Genomic DNA, 11,891 nt, shown 5'->3' on the forward strand with positions numbered 1-11,891 from the left:
AGACAAGAAGAGGAAAATTCCCATGCCTTCCTGCTCAGTTGACTATAGAGAGATGAGACAGAGTGAGAAATACAGGCAGTGTTATAAAACTTACCTCTTTGAGCCAAAATCTGAAGGAATGAGTATGTTCAATAGTGGAAAAATAACTCACAAGCAGAAGAGCTTTTGTTCTACTTAAATTTTATAATTCTGTGGGATCACATTACAACCACCTGGGATGTAGAGTGGATAGGCAGCCATAACAAGACAGAGTTATCACTTCCTACTCACTCTCAGCATTCACAAGGTATGGAAGAGATTAAGAAGTTCCCTGTTGTATTAAGAAGTACAGATTGGTAGTTACAAAATAGTAACTGGGATGTAAAGTATAGCATAGGGAATATAGTCAATAATATTGTAATAACTATGTATGGTGCCACATGGGAACTGAAAATACTGGGGGGGGGGGGGAAGAAATGTAAAGTATGATTATCTAGCCACTATACTTTTCATCAGAAGCTAATAACTAATATAATATTGAATGTCAACTGTAATTGAAAAAGTAAAAGAGAAAAATTTATTAATAATCTCTCTCTCTCTCTCTCTCTCTCTCTCTCTCTCTCTCTCTCTCTCTCTCTCTCTCTCTGTTGTCCCAGTGGGATAGATGTGACTTTCATAGAGTCTGCCAAAGGGGAAAGCCAAATCTCTGGGTTTCCATACCTGAAGAAGGCAAAGTAGGCTCTGAGACGAAGTCAGCTCTCTGACCAACCACATCTCACTGTCCCCAGTCAGTGTATGCTCCCCACCCAAGACATAAAGCAATATAAGCCCCTATACATCCAGATAACATTGTGGAAGGGTAGGTAAATCTGAAATATTGACTAACACACAGAACCTTGTTGTTTTATACAGAACTAGGGGCCCGGTGCATGAAATTCGTGCACTGGGTGTGTGTGTGGGGGGGGTGTCCCTCAGCCCAGCCTGCCCCCTCTCACATACTGGGAGCCCTCAGGCATTGACCCCCATCACCCTCCAATCGCAGGATCGGCCCCTTGCCCAGGCCTGACGCCTCTGACAGAGGCGTCAGGCCTGGGCAGGGGACCCTCATTTCCCCCCATCACTGGTTCTGCCCCCAGCCCAGGCCTGATGCCTCTGGCCCAGGAATCATGCCTGGGCAGGGGACCCCCAGACCCCTCCGATTGCTGGCTCTGCCCCTTGCCCAGGCCTGATGCCTCAGCCAGAGGCATAGACCCCCATCACCCTCTGATCACCTGATTGGCCCCTTGCCCAGGCCTGACGCCTCCGCCAGAGGTGTCAGGCTTGGACAGGGGACCCCCATCTCCCCCCGATCACTGGCTCTGGCCCCCGCCCAGGCCTGAGGCCTCTGGCCCAGGAATCATGCCTGGGCAGGGGGCCCCCATCTCCCTCTGATCGCTTGCTCCACCCCCCGCCCAAGCCTGACGCCTCTGACCCAGGCTTCAGGCCTGGGCAAGGGGACCATCATATCCCCCCAATCCCCGGCTCCGCCCCCCACCCAGGCCTGATGCCTCGGCCAGAGGAGTTGACCCTCATCACCCTCCGATCACCAATCACCGGATCGGCCCCTTGACCAGGCCTGAGGCCTCCGGCAGAGGTGTCAGGCCTGGGCAGGGGACCCCCAGCTCCCCGCGGTTGCAGGCTCCGCCCCTGCCCAGGCCTAACACCTCTGGCTGAGGCATCCGGCTCGGGCAGCGGGGACCCGCAGCTGCAGCGGCCCCGCGATCGTGGGCTCCGCTTTAGGTCCAGGCAAGGGACCCCTAGCTCCCGGGACTGCCAGCTTCGTCCGTGTCCAGCTCCCATCACTGGCTCCACCCCTACTTCCTGCTATCACTGGCCAGGGCGGCAAAGGCGCCTGATTCTCCGATCATGGCTGGGGGGCCACCCCTACTTCCTGCTATCACTGGCCAGGGCGGCAAAGGCGCCTGATTCTCTGATCATGGCTGGGGGGCAGGGCAAAGGCGGCCCCAGGGCCGCCTTTGCCCTGCCCCCCATCTCTTAGCTCCCCCCTGGGTTTCCGATCACTGTCAGTGGCAGGGGGCTTCTTCCTGCTTTCCCTTTCGCCTCCTTGCATTGTGCCTACATATGCAAATTAACCGCCATCTTGTTGGCAGTTAACTGCCAATCTTAGTTGGCAGTTAACTGCCAATCATAGTTGGCAGTTAATTTGCATATAGCCCTGATTAGCCAATGAAAAGGGTATCGTCGTATGCCAATTACCATTTTTCTCTTTTATTAGTGTAGATATTTAAACTACTAAATAGTAATGAGTTTACTGAATTGGTTAAATTTGCAATTTTTGTTTCCCTGCAACCCTGGGCAGTATAGGTGGTCTTAGGATTAAGACTATATCAGTTATGGTCTGGCTGGTGTGCTCAGTGGTTAGAGTGTCAACCAGCCCACCGAAGGGTCAAGGGCAGGTCTCTGGGTTGTAGATTCAATCCCTGACCTTGGTTGAGGCAACCAATCCTAATCGATGTCTCTCTCATCTCTCTCTCCTTCCCTCCCCCATCCCTTCCACTCTCTGAAAATCAATGGGAAAACATCCTCTGGTAAGGATTAACAATGAAAAAAAAGTTTAAGAAAGACTAGATCAGTTATAAACAATAAAAAGTTACACTGTCTTTGCATATCTAAGTATGGTGTTAGTAAATTTGCATGCATATGTACACATAGAAAAATAATAGTAAAAAATAAATCAAAACATTAACAGTGCCTATCTTTAAGGAATGGGAATATGCATTTTAGTTTTTTTTGTTTGTTTTGGGGGTTTGGTTTTTTTATTGTTGAAAGTATTACATATGTCCCTCTTTTTTCCCCATTGACCCCTTCTAGCCTCCCTCTGCTCCCTCCCACCCCAGGCCTTCACCACCCTATTGTCTGTGTCCATACATTATGCATATATGCATACAAGTTCTTTGGTTGATCTCTTCCCACCCACCCAGTATTTTAGTTTTAATTAAATATTTGTTGTATTTTCCAAATGTTCACCAATGAACATATTACTTTCATAACCAGAAAAAAAGATGAGTTTTAAAACATGATACACTGACATTTTTATTCATTTTATTTTGCAGTGAAAGAACATGAAGTCTTTTCAAAATGGTAAAGTGATCACTTTCAATGAATGATTAAATGTTGTATATGAAAAAAATTACACACTGTAATTACAGCTTACACAATTACACAGTACAATGTGTCAATCTTTGAAAAATACTGTGATTAACATTTCACTGATAAACAATAACCTCAGTATTACTAAGTTTCATTTTTTGTTATGATTACATAATATAAGAGCCTATGAACAAGCTGTTATTAACAATAAATTTGATTTTGCCTGAAATTCTTAACCATATGCAGGCTTCTTCTTAAGCATTCAAGTTTTAAATTCTACTGCATTTTTATTGCAAAATGAAGCAGGCATGACAAAATTAAACTCACTAGCTAAAGGACTAAGAAAATAAAATTACCCAAACAACAACAGCAAAAAAATTTGGTTCTCATTTAGCAGCCTGGATAATATTCACATCAACAAATTGATAGCTACATGACAAAAGGACTTCAGAAGGATTAAAATACATTACACTATTTTAATGTCTTAAATCATTTACCACAGTATACATTACTTGAAAGCATTCTACTACTAAAATGCAAGGTCAAATGAATTAGTATTTGAACTTCTTTTATATTTCTAATATATGCTTTAACACTCTAAGAAAGATTCAGAACACAAGACTAATTAACGGTTTTTATTTTGAGTATCTAGATCTAAGGCTGTTAATTTCAGGGCCATATAGATCTGCCTTAGCGGTCAATGTCTTCTACCATTGCCTCAAGATTTTTGCAACAGGCTTTAACCTCCTCAATTGCAGCCATCCAACTATCATAAATAATTTTGTCATAAATTGCATCATTAACTTCCCTAATTACCCCCTCCTGCTGAGATTCAAGTACATCACCTGAGAAAAATAAAACTGATCTTGGGATTATGTAAGTACGTAAATTGTGACCAAGTAAAAAATCATCATTTCCATCCTTTCCATTTGAGCTGATTCCATAAGGAGTAAAGAAATTGAAGAATGAATCGTTGGGAAAATCTTCAGTCACAGTTCGGGTTGTTCCCCAGATCCGATGTTTCTGCTTCTTCTTGATGGTTTTCAAAGTGACATTCTTTCCTTCATTCCAATCAATCTCACAGCCTGTGCAATATTCAATCGCAGTTCCCCTATAGGGATGGGGATCATAATATGCTAGTCTTGACTTCAGCACATAGGTCTTTGTCAACAACTCATTTCTGAAATATTCATTGGGTTTGAAGTGAAATTCCAGTGTGAAACTGAGAGGCTCACCAGGATCTGAAAGCTTCACTTTAATATCTGTCAGGAGTTTCAGAATAGGCTCATCATATTTCTTAATCAAAGGAGTGAGTGTATCAACATTTTTTAAGACAGTCAGCCAAAAATCAGGAATTCCTTGAGCATCTTCTTTATTATTCTCCCCAGTAGCCTCAATGTCATCATCAGCAGCAGCATTGTTGTCATCCTCCTCCTCCACAATAGCATAATCATAATAATCTTCCTCATAACCCTCATCCATATACTCATGTACCAGACCATCTTCATTACCATACATCTCTTCCTCATCATACATCTCCTCATCATCATAGTCCTCATAGTCTGATTTATATTCACATTCCTCTTTTGTAGGCTCATAGATTGCATTGATGATCTGACGTCTTTTTTCCAACAAGGGTTGATACATTTCAGCGAACTTTCTCTCAATTTCATGAAATTCCCTCAAGAATTTGGATTCGAGATTCGCCACTCTAGTTTGAAGCTTTTTGAGGGCTAATACACGGTACTTAACTTTCATAGGCAGGCTTTCAACAAAGTCTGTATCTAAAAGATAACCGATAAGTCCTTTTGGTCGGTCTGGGTCTGAGTCCTCAGTAACTTCACCTTTTTCCCCGCCTTCCCCGGACCCGGCAGCATCTTCACATTTTTCCCCTTCTTCCCCAGGGCAAGGGGCGGCTTCTTCACCGCGCTCTCCATCATTTCCAGGCTCAGCTGCGGCATTTTCCCCGTGCTCCGGCTGTTTCCCAGGCCCCTCCACCATCACCTTATTACCAGCCTCTTCTTGACTGGATACTAACAATTCCTTGCTGTCGGCTGACTCGGCCATTTTTCAAAGGACCGTACACGTCTAATGTGGCTACTTCCAAGATCAGGAGATCTGACCTCCGCAGGGAAAGACTCACCGAATATCAGAAGCAGCGATGCCTGTTGCAGAGGTGGAACCAGCGGTAGCGGCCGGACTGTGAAAGCGATGGTCGGTACTGCAGCCGGGATGAAGGCGGTGCTGATCTGTAAGAACTGAACCGCGGCAGCGGTGGCCTGGGCTTGGGTGCAGAGGATGGCGAGATGGGCGATGTGAACCGTCCTGCAGGACCCGGCCAGAGATGCAGAGTGTCGCAGTGGGTAGACCTCTGCAAACAGCAGCTAGTTAAAAAACCAAACCAAAACAAACAAAAAACAACAACAACAACAATGGTGCCGCAATATGATAACGCAGCTGTCTCTTGGCTAGATTTTCTTGGTGCCAGTAGCTTGCTGCGTCACGCCCTCCCTCCCCCACAACTCTGCTCTAATCTCATTTGCTGGGCTGTCGTAATTGACAAGCCCTGAGCCAATAAATTATTAGATCTATCAAGTTTCCAACTCCACTCACCTTCCGAGAATATGGCTGATTCATTTACCTCCTCCTCCTCCTCCAACAGCCCCTCTCCCCGAGTTTTCTGGAAACCCATATTGTATTGGTTTAGCCTTTCAATTTTCAACTGTATTATACTTTTATAATTTCAAAAGATTGAAGAGAAAATTGTAACTAAAAGAAGGTGAAGGAATTAAGCAAAAAAAAAAAAAAAAAAAAAGACAAAAAAATAAAATAAAAAGGCACATACAACAGTGTGATGATACCCAGAGGGAAAAGGGGTGGGGTTATGTGGATGTGGGCAAAGGTGGGGGAAATGGGGACAGAAAAGAGATTTTGCTTGAGGCGATGGGGACAGATGCAGTGTGAGGAAGATGTTTTGTTGAGTTGTACACTTGAAACCTGTATGGTTTTGTGAACCAATGTCACCCCAATGAATTCAATTAAAAAAATAGAAAAATAAAATGTTGGACCAGGGGAGACATCCATCCATCCTAACTCTATTTCTTTGATTTTTAGCCCTGGGCTCTGGAAAGGGAAATAGTGGGTGGTTGAGGAGCTTATAAAGAGAGACTAGAAAGAAAACACTAAAAATTTAACAATGCTGGTCTCAGGCTGGTGTAACTGCCAGTTATTTAAATATCCTATAGTCTGTTTTTCCGTATTTTTCACAAACTTTATGATTAGTGAGCAGCAATTTAGATTGGGAAATTCTTGAAAAATTTCTCTGGGTAGGTGGCAGGCGAAGTGTGTATGTGAGAGAGGTTAGGGTGAAAGAGGTCCTGTGATGAAGAGTTAAAGTGCTGTATCCAACTGTATGTTATGTGAACACAATGAAGTGAACAATAAAAATAAATATACATAATAAAATTTAAAAAGTGAAGACTATAAACCAGTTGCCTGGCTTATCAATAGCCCAGTCCTAATACTGACTTGCTACTTCCTCTTTCTTGTTGCTGGCTTTAAAGCTCTAAGGAATTTTTTTAAAAAGGACTCAACAAAAAACAACAACAACAACAAAACAAACAATCAAACAAACAAACAAAAAAGGACTCAAATATAAAGTAATGCTCTTGTAAGTATCATAACATTTGGTTGACACTTTTGAGTTATTGAAAATAATCTAAATCTCAGCATTAAAGGCATGGTTAAATACATGATAGAGTATTCCTACTAGAGCAGTGGTTCTCAACCTTTCTAATGCCTCAACCCTTTAATACAGTTCCTCATGTTGTGGTGACCCCCAACCATAAAATTATTTTCATTGCTACTTCATAACTGTAATTTTGCTACTGTTATGAATCGTAATGTAAATATTTGATATGCAGAATGTATTTTCATTGTTACAAATTGAACATAATTAAAGCATAGTGAGTAATCACAAAAACAATATGTAATTATATATGTGTTTTCCGATGGTCTTAGGCGACCCCTGTGCAAGGGTTTTGTTCGACCCCCAAAGGGGTTGCAACCCACAGGTTGAGAACCGCTGTACTAGAGAATCCTATGCAGTGATTACAAAATTTCCTCTGGGTAGGAATCATTGGTGATGTTTATTTTCTCCATATTTCTAAGGCTGATTACTGATTAATTGAACAATTTTTAACATTTTAATCATTTTCTCTCCAGATTTAAACAACAATTTATATTGTGTTACTATTGCAGAGATAAATACTGTTTTGATATTATTATATATCTTACAGATTCTTTTATTATGCAGGTAAATTTTCCATTTTAAATTATTTTATCTCTGTGCATTATATACTGTTACAGTATTTACAAAATTCAAATTTCAGGCTCATGTGCCATTCTGGTAGTTCCATAGTTATGAGCCCCCTGCATTCCAAGTTTTATTTTTTTGGTTTTTGTTAATGTAAGAAACATTCAAACATCTGTAGAATTTTTGTGAGTTTATTTGAGCCAAACTGTAGACAAATGCCGGAAAGCAGAATCTCAACAGATTGAGATAATGCTCCGGAGAATGGCAGTTTTGCACCTTGTTTTATACATTACAATCAAAAGAGGAGAGTAAGCAGGTTATAAGAAATCCAGTAGGGATAGATTAGGGAGGTGGGAGAAAGCAAAGCATGGAAACCTCTGTGATTGGATAAAAAATAAAATGATAGATACATACTTCTTTTACTTAGGTGGGTGCAGGATAGTTAGCAGTCAGCAATTAACTCAATAACAATGAGGGGATTTGTGGTCTCTATAGAGCAGTGCCTGTGCTTTGAGGGGTCTGGAAAAAGGAAAATTACTTTGACATTCCAACTATATGTTATTGTAGATGCAAAAAGACACCAGACAGGCTCAGTTAAGGTATAGATTGACCTTTGTCAGGAAGATACCAGGCTAGGACATGACTACCCACTTTTTTTAGTTAAAAAAATGTTTTAGTTTCAGATCATCCTTTGTGGTTACTTTAGGTCTCTGAGTTTGCAAGGCTGCCATGCAAGCCTTCCCTGAGCTAGTCAGGTTAGCATGTGGCCCCTTTGCATCCACATCCTGTAGTTGCAACATTCTTTGTAATTTTCTGATAATTAACACAATATATGCTAGTTTTTTTAAATTTGGAAAATGAGAAAAATTTTAAAGTATAATAGAAATCACTAGCAATCTCACAACCCTGAGAGAACCAACGTATACATTTTGGTCTTTTTAGTCTAACTTGTTTATAAATGTGTTGTGTTTAACCTGGGGTTTTAAAAAATAAAACTGGATAGACTCTTTATAAACTTTTTTCTCTTATTAACATATTTCAATAGGGTGGTGAAGGCCTAGGGTGGAGGGCGGGGGCAGGCTAGAAGGGTTCAATGGGGTGGGGGGTTATGTAATACTTTCAACAGTAAAGATTTAAAAAAATTTAAAAAAGCAAACATATTCAATGTCTTAGTTTCCAAGAATATAATTTTAAAAGAAAATCCATTGGTTTTAAATATATTATGTACTTAAACTAAATTATAAAAGAACAAAGAGAAAGTATATTCATCTAATTTTAAAACTGAAGTGTCTTTCATCGTCATACATGCAGTCACAGAAGTCCCAAAGAAAATTATGTTTCATTACATAAAACAAACGTATATGACACCAAAAGCATAGTCAACAAAAGAAAACACAGATAAATAGAATTTCTTCAAATTAGAAGCATTTTTTTGCATCAAAGGATAGTATTAATAGAGTTAAAAGGGAACCTATTAAGCCCTAACCGGTTTGGCTCAGTGGATAGAGCGTCGGCCTGCGGACTGAAGGGTCCCAGGTTTGATTCTGGTCAAGGGCATGTACCTTAGTTGAGGGCACATTCCCAGTAGGGGGTGTGCAGGAGGCAGCTGATCCATGTTTCTAACTCTCTATCTCTCTCCCTTCCTCTCTGTAAAAAATCAATAAAAATATATTTTAAAAAGGCAACATATTAGATGGATAAAAATACTTGCAAATTATATATCCAAGAGAGGATTAATATCCAGAATATATTAATGACTCTTATAGCAACAAAAATAAGGGGGAAAAGCAAATTTAAAAATGGGCAAAGGACTCAAATAGGCATTTCTACAAAGAAGAGATGCAAATGGCATGTGAAAAAAATGTGGGCCATCAATAATTAGGAAAATGCAAATCAAAACCACAGTGAGAGACTGTTGTAATGTACCCCGCGAGTAAATACTCAGGACACAAGACCAAATTAATGAGTCATTTAATTAATAAGCCAGCGACTGAGAGGGAGTTATGGCTCCAAATCTCGCAGTCCCCAAATAGTGGCACCATCAGGCTTATATAGGCAAATATTACAAAGGTATAGATTACATCTTTGGGTTTGGAATGAGGAACCTAGTTTGCACAAAGCACTTACAGAAGCAAAATTGAGCAAGTTAATTATCCATAAGATTAATTATAGTTTTGGGTCTTCAGATCACTGAATCAACGGAAACACATTATCTGGAGCCACTGAGGCAATTTAGAATAATTGTGCTGTCCTGGTCTTGGGACCACTGAGTCAACCAGAACTCATTATCTGTAGCCACTGAGGCAATTTAGGGTAATTGTGCTGTCCTGGTTTCCAGGTACAGAAGAATGTGCTTCAATAACCAGTAAGATCACAATCAATGGGATATTCAAACCACCAACAATGGAGTATTCAATTGATTGGGATAGCATACATAAGTTCAGAAAATCAAAGTAATTTTTCTATTGTTTTAGCAAGCAATTAAGTACAGAAGCCAAACAGCAGGGTTAACTGCAGAAGTTAAACTGCAGTTTCTACCTGAGATGATTGCTACCATACTTCAAGACCACTTCACACCCATTAAAATCTACTTATATAAAAACCATGGGTGGTGTTCATCACGTCCAGAAGAACCGCCACGACCAAGCAGAAGGAAGTCAGTCCTGCAGGGGTTGTCTTGGCAACAGCTGTGCCCTCCCCCAAGCTGTTTCCCAGAGCTGTTTCCTGTAAGAGCGGGTTTTGAGGCACGAACCCACCCTCGGAACATGGAGGCAGATCTGCCGCACACCAGCACGGCCAGGGGTGAACCTGAGTGGCAGCGGCTGAAAGGCTTAGAAAAGACAGACAAGAGAATGAAAGCCGGGTCTCGGTGGGATGCTGCTTCTCTGAGAGACAGCGACCATGCCCACAGCCATGCCTTTATTTTATGGCAGATGCTAAGAGGCAAAGTAAGGGCATGACCAAGATCTTTACAACATTCTCCTGGGTTTCAATCCTACTCAGCTACATGCACCTGAACTCTATCAAGCCCACATCACTCAGGCACGTGGGGCCACGTGTTTGGACCATAGGTTCAAGCTTACAACTACAGCTGTTGGCTATAATTGTGCTGGGAGGGCCCTGCCCTCCAAGCTGGGACTTGCACGTGGCAATGAGAGGACTGTGCCCTCTCATCAGTCCAAGGCTTGAACCTGTCCAAAACACTGTAGCGGCTCCCCACAATAAAGTTCTAATTCTGTTTCTTTGTTACTAATGTTGTGGCCCCACCCCATAACAAAGAAACAATTTCTGGAGGATGAGGCCCAGGAATCAGGATTTTAAAAAGATTCCCAGGTGATTCTAATGTGCAGCCAAGGTTGAGAACCACTGCTATAGACAATATTAAAAATATATCTAAACGTGCAATTCTTTGTCCAAAAAATGAGCATGTTCAAAAATTAAATGAAGAAAATTTGGGTATACTTGATGGAGATTTTCACGTATATTTGAGTGATGTTTCCATTGATTCCACAGATGATGCTGAAAAGGAAAATTTTCCCATCGAATTTCTTAATAGTATCACAACTTCGGGAATGCTGTGTCATAAATTAAAATTGAAAGTGGGTGCAATCATCATGCTATTGAGAAATCTCAATAGTAAATGGGGTCTTTGTAATGGTACCAGATTTATTATCAAAAGATTATGACCTAACATTATCAAAGCTGAAGTATTAACAGGATCTGCAGAGGGAGAGGCTGTTCTGATTCCAAGAATTAATTTGTCCCCATCTGACACTGGCCTCCCATTTAAATTGATTTGACAATGGTTTCCCGTGATGCCAGCATTTGTGATGACTGTTAAAAAATCACAAGGACAAGCTCTAGACATAGTAGGCATTCCTACCTGAACCCATTTTTGCACATGGTCAGTTTTATGTTGCTTTCTCTCAAGTTTGAAGAGCATGTGATGTTACAGTTAAAGTTCTAAGTACTTCATCACAAGGGAAATTAGTCAAGCACTCTGAAAGTGTTTTCACTCTTAATGTGGTGTACAGGGAGATATTAGAATAAGTTTAATCACTTTATCAGTCATTGTTTGCATCACTGTTGTTTTCATATCATGTTTTTGTTGTTTTCATATCATGTTTTTTGTCATTTTTATATCATGCCTCTGTTGTTGTTATATCCTTTTGTTACTGTTTATTTATTAATAAATTTATATATGATTTTCATATACATTTTACTAATTTCCTTTCATCTCTCACACTTCTATTATAGAGAAAGGGCAAAGAGCAATATTAAAATATCTCTGCTAATTAATTCCCTTTTTTAAAAAAATATATTTTATTGATTTTTTACAGAGAGGAAGGGAGAGGGATAGAGAGTTAGAAACATCAATGAGAGAGAAACATCGATCACCTGCCTCCTGCACACTCCCCACTAGGGATGTGCCCACAACCAAGGTACA

At 40.9% G+C, this 11,891-nt stretch overlaps 1 protein-coding gene across 1 annotated transcript; it reads right to left on the bottom strand.

Annotated features, from left to right (window-relative positions):
* Window positions 1-3,059: 3,059 nt before the first annotated feature.
* NAP1L2 (nucleosome assembly protein 1 like 2) lies at window positions 3,060-5,605 on the bottom strand. Its single transcript, XM_059678814.1, has one exon. It carries the CDS (start codon window positions 5,194-5,196, stop codon window positions 3,820-3,822), a length of 1,377 nt encoding a protein of 458 aa, XP_059534797.1. The 5' UTR covers window positions 5,197-5,605; the 3' UTR covers window positions 3,060-3,819.
* Between the last annotated feature and the right edge of the window lie 6,286 nt (window positions 5,606-11,891).

Source organism: Myotis daubentonii, chromosome X (assembly GCF_963259705.1).
Source record: "Myotis daubentonii chromosome X, mMyoDau2.1, whole genome shotgun sequence".
Classification (NCBI taxonomy): domain Eukaryota; kingdom Metazoa; phylum Chordata; class Mammalia; order Chiroptera; family Vespertilionidae; genus Myotis; species Myotis daubentonii.